The 21,679-nt window shown below is 41.1% G+C and overlaps 1 protein-coding gene across 2 annotated transcripts in view; it reads right to left on the reverse strand.

The window, feature by feature from the left end:
- RYK (receptor like tyrosine kinase) overlaps positions 1-19,306 on the reverse strand; it is a 92,753-nt gene extending 73,447 nt beyond the window's left edge. For both annotated transcript variants that reach the window (XM_023187859.1, XM_023187858.1), the window contains exon 1: positions 18,857-19,306. In XM_023187859.1, coding sequence (XP_023043627.1) covers positions 18,857-19,094 — 238 coding nt within the window. In that variant the 5' untranslated portion in view covers positions 19,095-19,306. The remainder of the gene's footprint in view (positions 1-18,856) is intronic.
- Positions 19,307-21,679: the final 2,373 nt, after the last annotated feature.

Raw genomic sequence — 21,679 nt, forward strand, 5'->3', positions numbered from 1 at the left:
CTATACATTCCTCTTCTATGTCTCATTAGGGCAGACTCCCAATGTCCCTGAGACTAACCCACTTCCAATCTGCCCTTCAATGACTCTTTTATTCCTTTTATTCCTCAACTCCAACAACCTTCATCCATACCAAAGAAACTCATTTCTATGGACAGCAGCAATATGCGAATTACTCTGCCTCTAAAATCTTGAACTATAGTATCTCAACAGCTAGTAGTTACTCAGCTCTTTCCTTTACTATTACAACAGCTGCTCCCAGGGTCATTCTGTCTCCAGTATCTATAATCCTCTTGTTTCTCCCGTTCTATTGTACCAATCATTTCCTCAGTTTCTTCTTACAGGCCTCAACCTCAATTACTTTCTTAGCAGTGGAGGTTTCCACTTTCTCCCACCACAGCCTACGTCTGACACACACAATCCGCTCAGAAAAAGACACCCAATCTTGAACTCACTCTTCTACTTCCTGTCCTCTCTGGTGCTATAATTGAATGCTGCATAATCCTGGATAGCGCCATTGCCACAAATGACTCACTACAAGATGATGCTTGTACCCTCAGCAAATAAATATTTATAAGCTGCTGACAATTTAAAGCCCTGTGATCCAAATCTCTATGAACACCTAATGACCACCAAAATAAATTGTAAATTCAAAATTCACTACCAAAGACTGAGGTGTTGAAATGGCAATACAATCAATCATTAAACACAGTTGCTGTTTTCTGACTATAGGTTTTGAAAACATGTTTTGAAACAGATATTCCATTCTTTGTTAGCTAAGGTAGTTATTTCCAGTTTGAAAAGGTTTGAACAAAACCAATAAAATTCTATTCAAATTTTCACGCATCAAATTAGCAAATACAGTCTGTTATATTGTGAGACATGTTTCTGTAACACGAGCTTTTAAGTGGTTTGTAAATAAGATCATTCCAGTATAACAAGGAAGTGGGTTCACATTATTAATTTTCCTAGGCAAGGGGCTCTGGAATAACAGGAATAGAATTATATAACTTTCAGCAAGAAAGAAAAAGATCCTCATTCAGCTCAGCTGCTGCCAAGCAGGAGACCTCTCAGCTCTATTTCAAGAATATTTAAAATGAGCACCTGTACCCAGGAATCCCAAAGGAGCACTCCCATCCTTTGCACAGCAAGCTGCACTTCCTCTGGTGCCCACCTTTATGGCAACCACACTGGCTTAGAAAATGACTTTCATCTGTACTGTCTCAAGACCACACCTTGTATGTTAGTATCTTTCACTCTCTTCTGAGGCAACACAAGCCATGCTAAATGGTTTGACTGGGCTGCCCAAGTTATCTCATAAGGTACCAATTACGCTTTTGTTAGTGCTCTGCTTTGAAAATTGCAGAGGTCTTGAGTGGTTTGCCCTTAACATTACTTTTCTCATAAATCCTGTTATTTTTAGTGACTAGGTAAACTTGAAGGGTTTTTTATGGAATGCATTTCATGTTATAACAGAAATGTTTATCTTATTTAAAAATAATACTGAGTGTTATACAGGTTACGACAAGTAATTTGTGATTCTATATAAAGTTTTATAAACATTTATACTCTTTGACCCAGTAATTCCATTACTAAAATCCATCTTAAGGAAATGAAAGACAGACACAAATTTTTATGTACAAATATATTAATAGAAACAATTAAAACTGAAGAAAAGAAATAATATAAACTACCAGCAACAGAGCAATGATTAATAAACTATAATACATCCACAAGAGAGAACAACAGTTTTCAATAGTTTTTCTTTGGAGGAGAGAGGTGATACCCCAAGCCATAATATCCTTTCAACTAAATTGCTCCCTGTTCATCTATCTAACATACTGGGCTTCTTCTTTGAAGACAGGTTTTAATGACCAAATAAGTGACTAAAAAACACTGAAAAAAGACTATGAAGCCATGAACAAAGCTGTTACAAATAATGTAGTAAAATGAGTTTTGCTTAGAATATAACAGTAAATGAAAATTACAACATACAAACTGTATACAGCAAATTTTCAACAATGTCTGGCACCTAGAATAGTTCATGCATGTAACAGGTCTTCAATAAACATCCAGTGAATCAAAGTTAAACATATATTCATATGCATGTTGTGTTCCACTTTAAAAAAAAAAGGAAAATAACAAAATATGTTAACAGTGGTTGAATATAAATGGTGGATTATGGATGATTTTTACTATACGCTTTTATTCTTTTTTTTCTCTTAAATTTTCTATGAAAGTTAAACTGGAAAAACAATAAAAGTGTTTAAAGAAATATGCATACAGCTGCAACAACTCATTGATACAAAAATACAACCAACTACTGTCTAAAATAATCCATGAAGGTTGATAAGAGATAGAGAAAAGGCCCTCAAAAATAAAATTCAATTAAAAAATCACATTTGTAAAGACATTATCTTTGGTATATTAATGTTAACACCATTAATGATAAATTATTAGTGATTAAAAGACCTTCCTCCAACTTTCCCTTAAAATACCCAGTAAAATCAAACAGCAAAATTTGGCAAAGTACTATAAACTGAAGAGAGAGACCAAAAGAGAAGACCAAAACTTGGAAAAAGTTTCCACATGCAACATTTGACAATGGGACTGAAATAAAATTATTGGGTTCCCCATGCTATCTGAATGAGAATAACAGAAAACCCTGAAGACGATAGGGAATGGAACAAAGCTTTAATTTTCAGGAGAAGAGGAAGCAGGCAAGGAATTCTATTTCCAGACAAACTCTCATCATATGCAAAAACAGTACTCAGAATGCCTCAGGAAACACCTCAATTATGTATTCTCCCCAAAAAGTTTCTCTAAAACATACTGAGAGGTTAGTAAAACTTTTGTTTTTAATAGGGGATAGAGAATTGTTTTACACTGAGAAGAGGTATGCTTTAGGATGAAGGTATAATAATCATGAATCATCACTGTTCTGTATCAAACTATAAAGAATTTTAAAAACCAAAATAGTAGAAATATGAGGAGAACCAAATATAAGGATGACCATGGTACAAAACTATCAGTCTATGAATGATATTAGCATATAAAAGATATTGTTTATAGGTATAGCCATAATTAATACATACATCAAGATGGTACTCTATAGGAAATGTGACTTACTTCAAATCATCTGTAAGATATTTACAAAATGTGATCAGCTATAAGGAAAAGCATAATCAATTTCTTAAAGGAGAAAATGTATAGGCCACAGTATGACCACCAGTCAATGGGAAGAAGGCAGGGAGTGAGGCAAAACTGAACATACACATTTTTAAGTACCATCTATCTCAAAGAGTTATCTATATTCTTAACCTTCACAAATGGTTTCAACTACATAAAGAAAAAACAAGAACATGAAAAAAAACATTGAAAATACATTTATCAAAAATTGTCAATGCATGGTTAAATAATACATGGTATTTTTCTTCTTTACAAATATTTTCCAAATAGTCTATAATGAATATATTTTCCAGTCTATATATTTTCTTGTATATTTTCCAAATAGTCTATAAATGAGTATATTTTACCCTAATAATCAGGAAATAAAATTAATGAAATAAAAGAATTTTAAACAAATTTATTTTTAGAAAAAGATGAAATCTATAGAGAATATCATGCTTTATCTCTCAATTTTAACTCCTTTTTCTTTCCTTCCCCATCATATGCTTGAAAAAATTTTCAAGGAAAAGTAAAAGACACATAAAGATAGGCACTAGATAACCTACTTGCTTCTAATTGCTATTAATTATTAGTGTTTCAAAGATGACAATAGCAATCAAATGCAGCCTGAAAGCAGGGATAGTGGACAGCAGGGGTTATTACTGTCAGGGAGTGTTAAGCATCACAGAGGTTAAGTGAGTAGTGAGAAATGATTAGAGAGGTAGTGAGGGAAACAATTTATTCAGTAATGCTTTAATGAACCAGTTCTGAGACAAGCCAGGAGCAGGGTAACTCTTTATGAGACCAGGAAACAGAGCCTGGTTCCAGTAGAAGGGAGTGACTGAGAAGGAAGGTTGGGGTGCTACAGCAGTTAGGAAATTCCAACGGCTGAGTCTAAGGTGGTCATTCCAATGAGTACCTTATTTGGGGGGGAAAAAAAAGAAAACTGGGAACTGGGACACCAGCATGGTCAAAGGAAAAAAGAAAAAAAAAAAATCAGGGTAGGTTCTAATATCCCTTTGGGATAAAGGGAGGGAATAAATGAAAATTAGAGTCAGGGAAATAAAGTCACTGAGTATCATTTTGCAGATGTCTGGTGACTCCAATAATCCTAATGAGTCAAAGGTTATGTAAGTAAAGATCATAGAAATCAAAAGAGAAGCGAACGCTGAGACACTGTCCTGGGGCAAAACAATCCAAGTAGGAAAGGAGGGGTATAATGCATAATAAGAGCTGGTTCCTCAATGAACAATCCAAAAAGGAAACTAGAAAACAATTCCATTTACAATAGTGTCCAAAAGAATAAAATACTTAGGAATAACTGTACACTGAAAACTACAAAACACTGCTGAAAGAATTAAAGACCTAAATAAATGGAAAAACACCCCATGTTCATGGACTGGAAGACTCAGCATTGTTAATATAACAATACTACCCAAAGTGAGCTACGGATTCAGCAAAATCCCTACCAAAACTCTGACTCCCATTTTTGCACAAGAGGAAAAGCAGATCCTCAAATTAATATGAAATTGTGAGCAGCCCAAAATAGCCACAACAATTTTTAAAAAGAACATAGCTGGAGGACCCACACTTCCTGGTTTCAAAGCTCACCACGAAGCTACTTTAATCAAAACAGTGTAGTAATGGCATGACAGACATGTAGACCAATAGAAGAGAACTGAGAGTCCAGAAATAAAGTTACATATTTTGGGCTGATTGATTTTTGACAAGGATGCCAAGAGAAAAGGGGGCTCTGCTGGAAAGCAGACAAGAACAAGAATGGACAGCCACGGACTAAAGAGGTAGCATTTTGTCATAGAATGCATAGAATTTTTAACTTCTGATTTAGGATGACAATACTTCAGCTGTTCAGTTACATTAACCGACTTAAATTTCCCACTGCCAATTCCAGCAAAGTAAAAATGTTGCTCTCTTGTTAGAAAGCATGGCGTTTTTTCATAATTTTTTTTTAAACAACCCAAATTCAAAGCTAAAAAACCAAAGTTATTCTTGCAAAACTCTTAAGGCTCATCAAAAAAAATTCATTTTTCCCTAGACGATTTTAAGTTCAAAGTTATTTCAAGGCCTGTGATCCACATGAACTGGCCTGTTTAACTCAGGTTCTAACAACTCAACAGTTCAAAAATTTCTTCCAAATGATTTTAAAAGTTGACTATTGGTTTCTCAAAGCTGCACACATGGTTTATTCATGCTAAATCAGCAAACCATCTCTCTTTATTTTAAAAGCCACCTTTATAGCATTTAACAAAACATATTTCAGGGAGTTGTTTCAAATGTCCATCTTCCTATTACCTTGCACATCTTATCAACAAGGCTGGGGTCTTAGTTTACTTGTAACTACTTAAATATTAGATGCATGAATGGCTGGCTGTCAATAAAAGTCAACTACATCAAAGACGGGTTTTAAAGAAAATGGTACTTTAAAGAAAATGTCAAGAACCATTAGTTAAGGCAAAAAAAAAAGCGATGTTGTAGAAAGAGAACTAAAGCAGAGTTCATGGTTCTTACTTCTCCTCCCCTGGCTTCACTACTAGGTAGCTGAATAACCTTTGGCAACCAATTACTTAACCGCCCTCTCTAGGCAACAATTTTCTCAACTACAAAACAAAAAAGTTAAACCAGATGATGTTAATGTCCCTCCTCAGCCGCAAAATTCTATTACTCTATGATATCATCCATGGTTTCCTAGTGTCAGCCAAAACACTATTATTTTATTATATCATCCACAGTTTCCATATGCCAGTTAAACCTTAAGTAAAAATTCATTTAGTCTAGATAATCTTCCAGATTCTGAGGACAGTGGTAATATGAGCCATTAATCAGAGAAGAAAACCAAAATCACTTAACATGTATTAAACCACTGAACACACGTTAATGAATGCTAAAAGGAAAATAAACAAGGAGCTCTTATTTCAAATGCTCTTAGGTTATGGAAAGTAACAAGCTGAAATCGATAAAATAACAGTTTGTTCATCAGAATCTAATAAATCTAGCTGTGGTCATATTATACCTAGAAAATCAGCTGAGACCTAATGTTTAACTACATTATAAGACAAGGAATTAAAATATTAGACTGTAGATAGAACAGGGGCATCCTTTCCTCATAATTGAATAAGCATGTAAATTTTCAATCCCATGGCTGTTCAAGCAATAATCTGTGGATTAAATGCGATTTTTCATGTAATTCTCTGCCACACTCTTCAGCATTTTCCACATATATTTGTCCTGCAACCCTAAGTGTCTTGACAGAACTGTCTTGAGAGTGTATGTTCACACAGAAGAAGGATTAAAAAGGGCTTTCCAGAGAAAGAACACATGCATGATCAACAATAGCAGACAACATAAATATACCCCGTCTTCCCCTCCTTCCTTCAGACTGCCTTCTTTCTGCCCAAGGAAAAGCAGGTAGGCCCACCCTTTTGGTCCTGATAGGTGGTTTAGAAATCAGCTTCAAGGAGACATAGAAGGGAATCTCCTGTTCCTCCCAAGGAAAAGCCAGGAATCTGCAGGCACTAAGAACCTTTCCTAACTGTGCCACTTGAGGAAGTAAACATGATATGTCGTCAAAATCAACACAGAACAGGCACAAATGTTAGAATACAAACAAGGACACTGAAACAACTATTATACCTGTATGGTCTGTCTCCACATGGTCAAAAAGTTAAGTAGAATCACGGAGAACACAAAAAGACCCAAGTCAAACTTCTAGGGCTGAAAACTATACTGTATATAAGATGGAAAATAGACTGGATAGGATAGCAGATTAGACATTTTGGGGAAAAAAAATTAGGAGTTGTATTTCCTAGCTTTTCATTACTGATAAAGGCTTCTGCCAGAATCTCTCTTGAATATTTCACATCCTCCAGTTGTAGTGTGGGCCAACAGTCTATTGAGAGACTACTCTGCGCCAAGCCATGAGGTAATCTTGGTGCAGGAAGGGAGAGACAAAATATGATGGGTGCAGTGATACAGGTCTGCTTATGCAGGGTATGGAGCTGTGGAAGTTGACATGGGAGCACCAGAGACAGCAAGGGAATGGGAGAGGCAAATTAGGCAACTCCAAAGAAAGTAAGTTATCAGGACCAAGCACAGTGGCTCACACCTGTAAACCCAGCACCTTGGGAGGCCCAGGTGGGAGGATCCCCTGAGCTCAGAAGTTTCAGACCATCCTGGGCAGCATAGGGAGACACCATCTATACCAAAAAGATTTGTTTAATTAGTGGGGTATGGTAGCTCACACCTACTAGTAGTCCCAAATATTTAAGAGGTTGAGACAGGAGAACCACTTCAGTCTGGGAGATCAAAACTGCAGTGAGCCATAACTGCATCACTGCACTCGAGCCTGGGCAACAAAGTGAGACTCTGTCTCAAAAAGGAAAAAAAAAGAAAAGAAAAAAGAAAAGAAAAGCAGCTATAAAAAATTAACATATGTAAACTTCCATTAGTAAGTATAGCTTCAGTCTAATTTCCTTTTGGATAATAACTTAGCAGGCAATGGGAAATGACGAACAGAATGATGACTCCAGTAAGGCACAGGACAGTGAATTTTTTTGTAAGTATGATTCATTCGTTTACTCATTTGTTCCACTTTTAATGAAAACCTACTACATGTCAGGTACTGTTTTAGGTGCTAAAAATATAAAGTGGAACAACCTAAACGGTCTCTATTCAAACAGAACTAACTTTCACTAAAGGAGATGGAAACAACCAAAAAAGTATCAGATGCTTAAAACAGTGTGATAGCACAGAGAGGCCCTAAGGATCAACCCTAGGAAGACAAGCCTGTCTGGGGAATTGACATTTTAAGTTGAGATCTAGAAAGTACCAGCCATGTAAAGATCTGGGGAAAGAACCCTAGGCAGAGGTGTCATCTAATGTAGACTCTAGGGTGAGAAGCAGTCTGGCACCAAGGGAACTAAGTGAGTGGTGCAGGGAGGGTCAGGGATAAAAGTGGATCCCAGTGGTAGGCAAGAGTCTCTATATATACATTTACATATTTATAAATCAGGAAAAGCTCAACAGCTTAGATATTTGATATTTATAAATTCTTAATTTCTTAATAATGTGCAATAATGGTTTAGATTTTTTAAAAGTTTCTTTCAGATAAACATATTGGAATATTTTTTATGAAATTATGTCTAGATTTGCTTCAAAATAATCTAAGAAGAGGATAGGGAGAGTGAGGGCAAATGAGTGCAGTAGAGATGAAACAGTAGGTGGCAGAGATGAAACAATTGGCTATGAGTTGAGAATTGCTGAAGCTGGATGACGGGTATATAGAAGTTCATTATATTATTATGCCTTATTTTGAATTTTTGAAATTTGACATAATAAATACATTTTTAAAGCACCTTATTTAAAATAAAAGGGAGGGAGTATTTATAAACACAAATGCCCCATTCACAGGGGATTTTTTAAAGGTGCAAACTACTCTCTATGATATTGCCATAAGAAAATATAGGACACTATGCATTTGTCAAAACCTATATAACTTTACAACAAAGTAAATCTTAATATATGCAAATTTTTAAAAAATTCATGTAGGAGGTCAGATCTTAGGATGTAAAATAGAATATGACATATACCAGTTTTTGTGACACTCAGGTACACCCATTAAGCTTTTCATCAGGAGTCCCTCAAAGGTCCCAAAAGTCTAAGAAGTCCTAGCACAGTATACAAAATTCAGTATGTGTGGACATTCACGCCTTTTTCTAGGGAAAGGGCCTAAGGCTTTCACAAAAAAAGGTTGCGAACCACTGGCATTTCTCCTTGCCTGCAGCTTCTTGGCTGAAAAGTAACCTTGGTATTGCTCTTAATCTAATGACAATAACTCATTCATTTTATGGTTTCCTCGGCAGGGCATTACTACACAGCTATTGCCATAAGAAAATAATAAATACCACCAGTGAATTTTACAATTCTGAAAGTTGTGACAAGCACACGCATACGCGCACAAAAAAGGTGGAGGCCTGGTATGGTGGCTCACGACTGTAATCTCAGCACTTTGGGAAGCCGAGACGGGGTTGGAAGGGAGGGAATCACTTGAAGTCAGGAGTTCGAGGCCAGCCTGGCCAACATGGTGAAACGCCATCTCTACCAAAAAAAAAAAAAAAAAGGTACAAAAATTAGCCAGGCGTGGTGGTGCATGCCTGTAGTCCGAAGCTACTCAGGAGCCTCAGGCACGACAATCTCTTGAACCTGGGAGGCAGAGACTACAGTGAGCTGAGATCGCATCACTATACTCCAGCCTGAGAGACAGAGCAAGACTCCCTCTCAAAAAAGAAAGGAAGAAAGCTGACAAACTATGTATTTAAGTTCCCTTTACAGTATCATCTTTTTATACTATCATATTTCATTTAATCTAAAGTACATCATTATTTTTTGCGCCACTAAGAAAGAAAAAAGCTATCAACTGCCTGATGACTCACCACTGATTATAACATGGTTCTGATTTCAGAGATGTTCAAATGTGGAAAAACTGTACATCCTGTAATCAATTAAACATGGCATTCAAAATGTTAATTTACCTGAGCCCCATCTCAGACCAATTCAACAAATTGCTCGGGGTAGGTCAAGGAATCTGTATTTTGATAAAGCTTCTCAGATGATTTTGGTTAAAGACTAAGTAAACTGTTAACCTTCAAAGGCAGCACAGTAGAGAAAGCATGCACTTTGCAGTCACATAACCCCACACATCTCTGTGACCTACAGCAAATTCTGTAATTGCCCACAACCTCAGCGTCTCAGCCTTATCTGCTTAAAAAACAAACAAACAAAAAACAGTCAATGCCACCGACTTTCTACGGTTGATAAAAGAGAACACATGTAAAGTACCTGGCATATAGCAAGATATACTCTTCCTCCTCCTCCCTAAATTACCGGTGATCCCTAACTAGAGACTTGTGTGCTGTCTATTCCAGCTTAAAATTCATATAAGAATGAGAATGAGACCGGGCAAGGTGGCTCACGCCTGTAATCCCAGCACTTTAAAAGGAGGATGAGGTAGGCGCATCACCTGAGGTCAGGAGTTCGAGATTGGACTGGCCAATATGGTGAAACTCCGTCTCTACCAAAAATACAAAAATTAGCTGGGAGTGGTGGTGGGCGCCTGTAATCCCAGCTACTCGGGAGGCTGAGGCAGGAGAATTGCTTGAACCCGGGAGGCAAAGGCTGCAGTGAGCTGAGATCAAGCCATTACACTCTAGCCTGGGTGACAAGAGCAAAACTCCGTCTCAAAAAAAAAAAAAAAAAAAAGATAAGAATGAGACCTATAAAATCCACTCAGCACTACCACTGCTGAACACACAAGAATAATCATTCAACAACTGTTTATTATGTAACTGAGCAATACACATTTATTTTGGCACATTTTAAAAGGTCCTGCACACATGAATGCTGTTTAATAAAATTTTTATTAGAAAATATTGTACTTGATGTACATCAACAATGCACAAAAATGTATACTTTTAAGTGTGATATAATTTTAGAATAGCTAATGGTTCTGTTTCATGTACAAGTTTTTGTTTTGCTTTAGGATGTGTAGCTGGCAAGATTCTTCAGAACACTGGCATAACTGCATCAAAACACCAAAAGTAATGCTACGGAACTTCTCAACTCAGGTGCCTGAATAAACACCCACGTTTGATTTGTCCCAAAAGTGATCCTTAAAATCCAAATAGCATTTTAGGCAGCACCTTCAGAATTGACCAGTCAACTCAGGATGTGACTCACAGGGGACAGGTTTAGCTGTAATTGGTTAGAGTTCTCTCACATGTGTAGCATAAGGAAAAAAAACAGCAACCCTCAAACCCACAATTGCACAATGTCTCTGCCTGTCTCCCGATGAAGAACACATGAATTCAAATAAATACCAACTCCACCAAAATGCCTATGGTTAAGGGTTTGCTGCAGAGTGCTAACCTCCCAACAACCCACCCAGCATCTAGGCCCTCTGGTGGGTTATGCCAGACTCATGGGCAGAGGACGCTGTCAACCCTCCACCCCTCCCCCAAACCAAGCATGGGCTCCGGGATTTAGGAAAGAGGGGTGCTGGGAGGAGAGAAATACATGGCTCGTCTCCTTTCTCTTTCCCTCGACCAACCACTTCTCCCAAAAGGAAATGGTCCTTTGGTTCAGTTGCCCAAATCTGAAACCCTAGATTCCTCTGTGACTCCTCCCCTTTCTTTAGCCCTAAAGTCTCTTCTGCTAAGTCTTCTCCAAACTCACCAAATTCCTCACAAATCCATCCCACCCCTTCAACTGCCTTAGTTGACCCCTCTTATCATCACAAGGTTGGCTCTATCCCATTTTCCAGATCCAGCATTTCATTCTCCAAAGCCATCCTTTTCACTGGGGCCAAAGTTATCTTCCCTATAACCCAGACCTGACTGCGCACTCTCCTAGTCTGCATTCTTCAGCAGCTCACTGAAGAATTCACCTACAAGAGTTCAAATTCCTACTCTAACCTCAGCCTACCTTCCAGCTTTATCCTGTGACGCTCCCTGGCTTTGCTAATTTTTTCACCTCAGCCACATTAGATTTTTCCTACCCCACGATTTCACACAGCTGCTTCCACAGCTCTATGCCTTTGTTCACACTACTTTCTCTGCCTGGTATGAACTGCTCTTTTCTGCCTATCAAATTCATCCTTCAAGATGAGGCTCAAATGTCTTTTTTTTCCCTGGGACAACTTTCCTAAACTCTCTAAGACTCTCTCTCCTCCGCCCTTTCCACAGTCAAAAGTAAGTACTCCTACAATAACTTATGTCAATCAGCAACTTATCTCCGTTGCAGTCATAAATGCAAGTCTCCCCTACAAAATTCCGAGATCTTCACGGAAAGGAATGTAATAATTTTGAATTGTCATTTTCTACCACAATATATGGTACTCGGTTTAGCTTCAAAAAAAATTTTCTGGACTGATTTGGGAAACAGTGATCCCAACTAGTACTGACTTGATTTTAAATAAAATGTGAACATGCTTTACTTTTTCAGAAGGTATTTATTTTAAAAGGAGAAGCAAGTTATCCAAAGTGAATTTCTAACTGGTAGGAAATGGGGTCTCTTCCCAGAAGTCCCCCCTGACCCCTATCACCACTACCACTGTTGCCATAACCAGTTTATATCATTCCCCCACCCACCAGCATGTTCTTCCCAAGCTCCTGGCACTGCCCAGCCATATGCCACCTTCACAGCTGCTGGAATTCCACAGAGCTCAGTACTATGAAAATTATCAATTAGAGAACATGGGAGGATGCGAGAATAATTAGCATAATAATAAAGACCACAAACAAGCACCTGCAGGCTTGCAGATTCTACTCTTTGAGTTTTTGGTTAATTGCCCTCCTCCAGAGCTGATAAAGAAGCAGTATGAATTCAGGTCTCAGGCAGGACTGAGTCAAGACCTGGCCTTCTACTCACTGTCCAAAAGGCCCTGAATCAGGGTCCTCATCAGTACAATGCAGAAATGAATGCCTACATTGCAGCCTGTTAAGAGAAGTAAATGCAAGCTATGAACCAGGGCCCAGGAACACAGGAAGGCCAACCAGAGTTGAAAAGCTCCCGAAGCTTTTGGTGTTTCAGAACAGATACACTTCCATCAGGACTGCGTGCCCTACTACTACCGAAAAACCAGGCTAGTTATTAATACATACCTACTCTAAGATTATTGTTTTCTCATTTCTCTGTTGAAAATTTCTAGGTTGAATCCTAACCCCTAAGGCGATGGTATTAGCAGGCAGGGCCCTTTGGGAGGTGATTAGCTCACAGGAGCAGTCCTCATGAATGGGATTAGAGCCCTTATAAAAAGACCCAGGGGAGCTCCACCACGTGAGAACACAGAGAGAAGGCCGTATCCATAAACCAGGAACAGGGCTCTAGCAGATATCAAATCTACCAGAGCCTTGATCCTGGACTTCCCAGCTCCAAAATTGTGAGAAATAAATCTCTGTTGTTTACAATCCACCCAATTTATGGTACTTTGTTACAGCAGCCTGAGCAGACTAACACTCATCTGTAAAATAGAAATGACAGTACATAACACAGGGATGACCTCTATGCCCCACACAGATAAAAGACAGCACTTTTAAAAGTGTCAACTACTACTACAACCACTAACTACTCTTAATACTGTTCATACAAAAAGACACACATCATCTTCAATAGTTAAACCCAAACCCTAACTGCCATTTATACATTGTGAAATGACCATAATCCCTTACCTCCAAAATTCCTCTAAAATGATAGTTAAAAAAAAAAAAAAAAATCACAAAGACATCAAACCACAAGGACAAACAGAAAAGGAAAGACAACATACTTTTTTAAACAAACTTTTGCGAGATGGCAAAGTAGTTGAAGGAATGGTCACTGCCCCTCAGGGCCTCTAAGAGGCTCACGTCTTGAGGCACCAAGGAGATGCCAAAGGCTGATCTGAGGCTCAGCCTAGACAAGGCAGGAGCCACTGAAAGAGGTGTTCAAAGCTTCTGGACCCCCAATTCCAGCAGGAGACCCAAAGTTTTTTCTGAAGGAACTGAATCACAGTGATAGGAAAAGTGTACCCAGAAGTCAAAGGCTACAGCCTCCAACCCTCCCTCAGCCAGGTAACCCAAACCCTGGCAGCTGGCATATCACCAAGCATTCATACCAGAGGCAGGAGATGACGTTTGTTCGTTGCAAACACTGGCCCCAAACGAGATGTAAAGGTGTTGATATTCGGGGCAGACTCCCAATGAAAAGTCCACCTGAACTCACAAGTCACTAGACCACCAATACACACATGTTCTCTCCTTTGCAATCAACTCCTCAGGATCTTTCTCTTCATTATAGACAGTCAAGGATCACCAGATATTTATGATTTAAACAAAGAAAAGATTCCTGAAATGAACAGCCACACTGGAGGAAACAGAAGAAATATTACAAATATATTAAACACAAAGAAAAAATAAAAATACACACATCAGAGGTAAGTGAAGGTAATACATCCATAAAATAAGATGCAATGAAATGGAAACAGAAAAAGATTCTAAAATTTAAAAACATGATCATTAAAATTAAGAACCATTCCCCCCCTGCCCACTCTTTCCAGTACAAAGAAATACACAAGAGGTGAGATTAGTTAAGAAAATTTGAAGATCACTTGTAGGGGGTTCAATAACCAAACCAACAGACATCTCAGAAACACACACACACACAGAGAGAGAGAAAGAGAAAAAATAAAGGGTGGGAATTATTTTAAAAAAATTTTTTAAAAAGGCATTTCTGAAAACTAAAAGATAGGAGTCCCTAGATTGAAAGGACCCACTAAGGTAATACAAGAAAGAAAACGAATAAAGGAAGGAAAGAAACAACCAACCAACCACACAAAAACTTATAAAACTTCAGAATGCCAGAGAAAAAGAACCTAAGCTTCAAAAAAACAAGAGAAAAAAAGAGGAATCAGAATGGCTTTGGACTTTTCATCAAAAACCCTTAAGACAGAAAACCGTGAATATGCCATCAAAATTATGAAAAAATGTATTTTCTACCTAATATTTTAAATTCAGCCAAACCATCTATAAAGTATGAGGATAGGATAGACATATTCAAACATTCAAGACCTCAAGTAATTTATCGCCCATCATTCCTTCTTAAGAAGCTACTGAGGATACATACGTAGTAGCAAAATGAAGCAAACCAAGAAAAAGGAAGACAGGAGATCCAAGACACAGAGGTTCCCAGACAGGAAAGAAGTAACAGGAAATCCCAGAAAAAATAATCCTACTATCTAGATTGGAGCAGGAGAATGGAATGCTCCAGACCAAGAAGTCTCTAAGAGGAAACCAAGTGGAACTGACAGATGATTTAATGTGCTACCTGGGAAAAAAAAAAAAAAAAAAAATCAAAAGGCATTTAACATACTTCTTGGAGTAGTTGAGGGAACACAGCCAAAGATAAGTAGATAATGAATCAAAATGCAATTTTGATAAAATGCAATTATTTGCTCTGGGAAAAGCAAAAATGTATTTAAAAAACATAATTATAAGTCCCTATTTAGCAATACATGTGTACACAATAATGTAAATACTATTTTTACAAAAAAGTTATGTAACTACATTGGAGGATTTAAGAGAGAAATGATAAAGAGTTCAGTTACGATACTAGAAAGTCAAAGACTTATTCTACATTGATTTAGAATTACAAAAGTAAAAAAGAGGAAGAAAAAATAAACAGACCTAGTTGAGGTTGTAGCTACCCCTGGAAAGTAGAGCCTAGGGGATAAAAAAGACAAAAGCAAGAGCCTGCTGTGTTTGTCAAAAGCCTTTTAAACCCGATTCAGTGGCTCACACCTGTAATCCCAGCAGTTTGGGAGGCTGAGGTGGGTGATCACCTGAGGTTGGGAGTTTGAGACCAGACTGACCAACATGGAGAAACCCCGTCTCTACTAAAAATACAAAATTAGCTGGGCGTGGTGATGTGTGCCTGTAATCCCAACTACTAGGGAGGCTGAGGCAGGAGAATGGCTTGAACCTGGGAGGTAGAGGTTGTGGTGAGCTGAGATCACACCATTGCACTCCAGCCTGGGCAACAAGAGCGAAACTCTGTCTAAAAAAAATAAAAAATAAAAAATAAAAAATAAGAAGCCTTTTAGTGCTACTGGGTTTTCTTAAAACTGTATGCATATATTAATTGGATTAAAACAACTTATTCGCATATCAATGGTAATTAGTTCAAGTTATAAAGTTATCACTGTCAACTTCATTTCTAAGTTTCTTACTTGGAGCTCTAAACTGTCTTAAAAATATTATAAAATAATGGTTCATTTCCCATGCTAGCATTCAGAAGACACAAAATCTATAGTGATTCTAAAATACGGTGCAAAGTTACTATTCCAAGAAGCCTTAAGTATCATAACAGCTTCTGTGAGAGACTGTATTCTGAGAACTCGGAGTGCCTTGTATACATCTCAGTCCTACCCACTTGGCTCTTCCCTACCTGGAGAAGCCAAGGAGTAATTTTAAAGCTAGAATGTATGAGGGAGATGGGAAGGGATGGAAAGAACAAACGACGTGAATCTGGCAGGATGAAGTGACTAGAGATCCCCTGTAACAGGTCAACCCTACTTGCACCAGAGAAAATACTACTAGAAGTCTCTCTTGCCCCCCAGGGTAGAAAAGGGAGTTAATCGAAACAATGCTTCCTACCCTCCCAGCAACAGTATTTCTGGTCATAAATTGGATGCTCATCAATCAGGAGCTTCCTCTGCTGCAAATATTGCTAAGAAAATTAGTTCCAGGCCAAATAAGGTAACAAATACATAACTCAAATGCTATTTAGCAATGATTTATTTTCCACCATGCCATAATCAAACTTCTATAGATAATATCTTCATTTCATTCAATAAAACTTTGCTGCCTATGTCAACGCTGTTTCGTTTTTTAAAAAAATATGAACTAGGTCAGGTGCGGTGGCTCACACCTGTAATCCAGCACTTTGGAAGGCTGAGGTGCGCATATCATGAGGTCAGGAGTTCGAGACCAGCCCGACCAACGTGGTGAAACTGAAAATACAAAAAATAGCTGGGAGTGGTGGCACGCGCCTCTAATCCCAGCTACTTGGGAGGCTGAGGCAGGAGAATCGCCTGAACTCAGGAAGCAGAGGTTGCAGTGGGCCCAGATCGCGCCACTGCACTCCAGCCTGGGCGACAAGAGCGAGACTCCGTCTTAAAAAAAAAAAAATTATGAACTGTGTGACCTTGAGCAAGTTACTTAAAAATCCCACTTTCCTCATCTCTACAATGGGAATAATGCCACCTACTTCACTGGGCCACGAGAAATTTAGAAGAAATTATGTGTATAAAGCATGTAGGGGCAGGTATATAGCAAGAATTCAATGTCAGTCCCTGGTTGTCCTCTGTCCCCTACCTTCACCTCTGACTTTGCTTACCCATGTAAACAAACTCACAAGCTATATAAGTGCTTTTAACTAAAAAGCCTTTACAAAACCATGCATAATACGTTAATTTTTTTTTTCTTTTTTCTTTTTTTTTTTTTTTTTTGTGAGTCGGGGAGTGTCGCTCTGTCGCCCAGGCTGGAGTGCAGTGTCGCGATCTCGGCTCATTGCAAGCTCCGCCTCCCGGGTTCAAGCCATTCTCCTGCCTCAGCCTCCGGAGTAGCTGGGACTACAGGCGCCCGCCAACACGCCCGGCTTGCTTGCTTATTTATTTATTTATTTATTTATTTGTATTTTTAGTAGAGACGGGGTCTCACTGTGTTAGCCAGGATGGTCTCGATCTCCTGATCTCGTGATCCGCCCGCCTCGGCTTCCCAAAGTGCTGGGATTACAGGCGTGAGCCACCGCGTCCAGATAATACGTTAATATTTCTAAAATTAATGTGATATGAGTCGTGTTGTATTATTTTTTCCTAAGTCTTAGTCTTGTGTTCCAAGTACTACCCCAATTAGCAGTTTTAATTCAGCTAAACTACATTCAGCTAATTCAGCTAGACTAAGAAGGATTAAGAATGGCACGACTTTATAAAAACACAGCATTCTTCTTTGGTTAAAAACTGCAAATCCGTACATGTAATGTCTTAAGAGTCTGCTACAAGTAATTCCATTTCTACATTGAGTCAATCTCAACACACCTCAACAAAGTCTTATTACTTAAAAAAATTAAATAATACTGACAAATGATGCAACAGAGAATAATTTTTCCCCTCAAACATTCAGAAGCACCACCTTGAGATGAAATAAAGATACTGCCATAATAACAAAAGAATGCAAATGTCTAGGTACCAAGGACTTTCTTTTGGGGGGGTCGTTCCTGTCAGATCTTCCTCTAAGGGGACATTTCCAGAATCCACAAAGTCTTAACATAAGACCCCAGCAATTTTTCAAATTAATTCCCCAAACAACAAAGCTAAGCAAGTAAATGGAACCACAAAACGACCCAAGACTAAGTTCTTGCTTCCCTTCAAGGTATTCAAAGTAGGAGAGTGGCCCAGAAGTACAGAATCAGTCCAAACTCCCAACACACCCAATGCAAAAACCAAAAAGGTATTGAAACTAAAAAGGTCTGCTACCTGGCGATTCATTCACTAAAAATATGCTTAGAATCTAAGCATATGCTCCAAATCTACGTCCCAAGATTTGGAGGCTGCCACGAACATTTGGTGCCCTTATAACCTCCCCTTTTCTCTCTTTTTTTTTTTTTTTGTAAAACGGTAAGCACAGACCGTGGCCTCTACTGGGGCATCAAAACCACAGCAAAGGGTTTGCAAGCTCAGTCTAAAACGTAACTTTCGAGGTATTCAAAATCGAGGACCCTAGAGTGACACGCATAGAAAGGGTCAAAAAAACTTCGTGTAGCAAGGAAGAAAAGTTGTAAGGGGGCTTGACTCTTCTAGGGAAAAGGGCTAAGAAGGCAGTAAGGAGGATGGGATGGGGTGAATGTGGGTCTATCGCGGCGGGGCAGCGAGGGCGGCCCGAAGGCTGACCCGGAGCTGGGGACAGGGTAGGGACCACACCTCCCAGCCAGCACGGCAGGCAGAGACCCGGCCGCGAGGCAAATCCGGGCGCGGGGGGCGGGGAGGGCACTCGCCCGCGGTCCAAGGAGCGCAGACTGAGCCGCCGGCGGCCGGAAGCTGCCCCCGCCGGCCCGACCTGCCTGCCCCGGCCTCGGCGGCCCCACTCACCGATCAGCCGGCGCACCTCGTCCTCGCTCAGGTAGAGACTCACGCTGGGCCCCGCGGCAGCGGACTGCAGCTCCGGGGGCCGTGGGGCGGGGGCGGGGGCGGCGGCGGCGCCAGGCGCGGGCAGTAGAGGCAACAGCGCCAGCAGAAGCAGCAGCGGCGGCGGCGGCGGGGCCCTCAGGCCGCGGGCCCCCGGGAGGCTACTCCGGCCCGGCCGCCCCAGCCGCGCCGCCCCGCGCATGGCCGCCGCCGCCGCCGAAGAGGAGCGTCGGCCGCCCGCCGCACCGCCGCCCACCCCCGGCCCCGAGCCGCTCACAGCCCCGAGCCGGGGGCGGCTGCCCAGCTCATCGCGCCGCCGGCCCGTGGCAGCTAGCAGTGGCTTCAGACCTCCAGAGCGCGCCGCCGCCGCCGCCGCCTCCTCGGCGGCATCGTCCGGAGTAGAGGGCTGCCCGCGGAGACACGCCCGTGCGCGCCGCCGCCTCCCCGGGAGCGCGCACGTACCGTTCTGTCTTTGCGGGCCGGGTTGGGCAGCGCGCTGGGGTTTTAAAGTGCCTCGGCGGGCAAAGGGCTCGGATCACCCTCTCCCTAAGAGCCGGTCCCGCCCCACGCGGTCACCGCGTCTAATTTTTGCATGTCTATTGTCTAACCCTCCTTTCCCGACGGAGGGGCCAGGCTGGAGCCACCGGCCGCGCCTGCAGCTCAGTGGGCGCCCCAGGTCCCCGGAAACGCCTGGATGCGGCCGTTCTGGTTGCGAAAGAGCAGCATGCTTTCCTGTTTAGTGGGAAAACTCAAATTATATAGAAACCATCCTTTAGCTTACCATCGGTGATCAACTTTATCATTTCCGTATCTATTATTAGAATTTATACTACGTACATTTGTTTTCCAGAAAGATCTTAGCACGCTTTAGTAACCCTATTTTTACATGTTACAAAATTTTATTTATTTTCATATTTTCATTTATTTATTTTGAGAAGAAGTCTTGCTTTTCAGTCGCCCAAGGTGGAGTGCACTGGCACAATCTCGGCTCACTGCAACCTCTGTCTCCTAGGTTCAAGTGATTCTCCTGCCACAGCCTCCCGAGTAGCTGGGATTACAGGCGCCCGCAACCATGCCCGACTAATTTTTTGTATTTTTAGTAGAGACGGGGTTTCACAATGTTGGCTGGGCTGGTCTCGAACTCCGGACCTCACGTGATCCACCGGCCTCAGCCTCCCAAAGTGCTGGGATTACTGGCGTGAGCCACTGCGCCCGGCCAAATTGTTATTTTTTAATAATCGTTCTGCATCACTATAATCCACCTGCCTTTGGGGTTGTTAATCGGTGGTCCACAGCAGGCTTCGACAGCCTTCCAATAATATGAAATTGTGTGCAAAAGTGTATGTGTCTCCGTGTGTATTTGTGTCCACGTCCATGTTTCTGTGTGTTGTATGTGCTTGAGTGCACACAGAGAGGTGGTATGTCATCATTTGTTCTAGGGAGTCCTTGTCCCCTCAAAGAGGTTAAGAACTGCAGATAGACCTCGTGTACTTAAAGGCGGTGGAGCCGGCCAGTGCATGGACTTCCGGGCCTCCTGATGTATTTTTGTGAGCCGCCCACCATCGGGGTCAAACTTGCACCAGTGCCCCCTCTCTTGGTGAGGCTCCAAGGGCCCCTGCCCTGTCCAGGGACACCTCGTCCCTGCGGACAGGCCCCCGTCCTGACCCCAGGACTCTCACGGAGCCCGTGCCTCCGGGAGCAGCTGCTCTCACGCTAGGCCCAGCTTCAGCACGCAGTTGCTCCATTGCAGTGAGGCCCTGGGAAGCGGCTATTTTTATCCTCAGGGAAGAGTAGGAAAAAGAGAGGCGGATAAGGAGGGAAGTGCTGGAATTTGATTTTCTTCCTCCCTATCAAGATACACGGATTCCGTTTAGACCTCAGTTTGTCAAGCTTCAGCTCCTCAGCACAAAATCTTACACCCTTCATCCTACCGAAGGAGGCTGAGAAGAGGGAGAGGGAAGGAAAAGTGCTCCATCAGAGAAGGCTAAAAGCCACGAAAGTCAGCAAAAAAGCAAAAATACTTCTGTTGGGACAGCCACTGCTACCAGGGTTCTGCCAGGAAGGGCTTGAGGCTCCAAACATGTGTGAACAGGAATCTCAATTTAGATGGGAAGCATTTTGTTTTTAAAGGATGGCATATTCTTTGCACTTTTTGTTTTGTTTTGTTTTGTTTTTTGAGACGGAGTCTCGCTCTGTCACCCAGGCTGGAGTGCATCTGTCACCCAGGCTGGAGTGCAGTGGCCGGATCTCAGCTCACTGCAAGCTCCGCCTCCCGGGTTCACGCCATTCTTCTGCCTCAGCCTCCCGGGTAGCTGGGACTACAGGCGCCGCCACGTCGCCCGGCTAGTTTTTTGTAGTTTTTAGTAGAGACGGGGTTTCACCGTGTTAGCCAGGATGGTCTCGATCTCCTGACCTCGTGATCCGCCCGTCTCGGCCTCCCGAAGTGCTGGGATTACAGGCTTGAGCCACCGCGCCCGGCCTCTTTGCACTTTTAAAAAGGCTCTCAGTCCGCAAAGAAACTCCTATCTTCTAACTAGGTCTTGTCAGTGGCTTCTTGAGGCGGCCTGTGATTAAACAGTCAGGCCTGGCTGGGTTCTGGTACTTATTAATCTTGTACCAGGGAAAATTAAACTCTCCAAGCCTTGGTTCTCTCATTCATAAAAATCCCAGAATAATGCCCGACTTCCAGGGCATTTACAGAATTTAATTGGAGAGAGATACAAGTAAAACACCTAGGCAGACACTGGGTAGGTGTCACACCTGTTGCTATTGTTATTATAAGGAATC

Source organism: Piliocolobus tephrosceles, chromosome 2 (assembly GCF_002776525.5).
Source record: "Piliocolobus tephrosceles isolate RC106 chromosome 2, ASM277652v3, whole genome shotgun sequence".
In the NCBI taxonomy this organism is placed as follows: Eukaryota; Metazoa; Chordata; class Mammalia; order Primates; family Cercopithecidae; genus Piliocolobus; species Piliocolobus tephrosceles.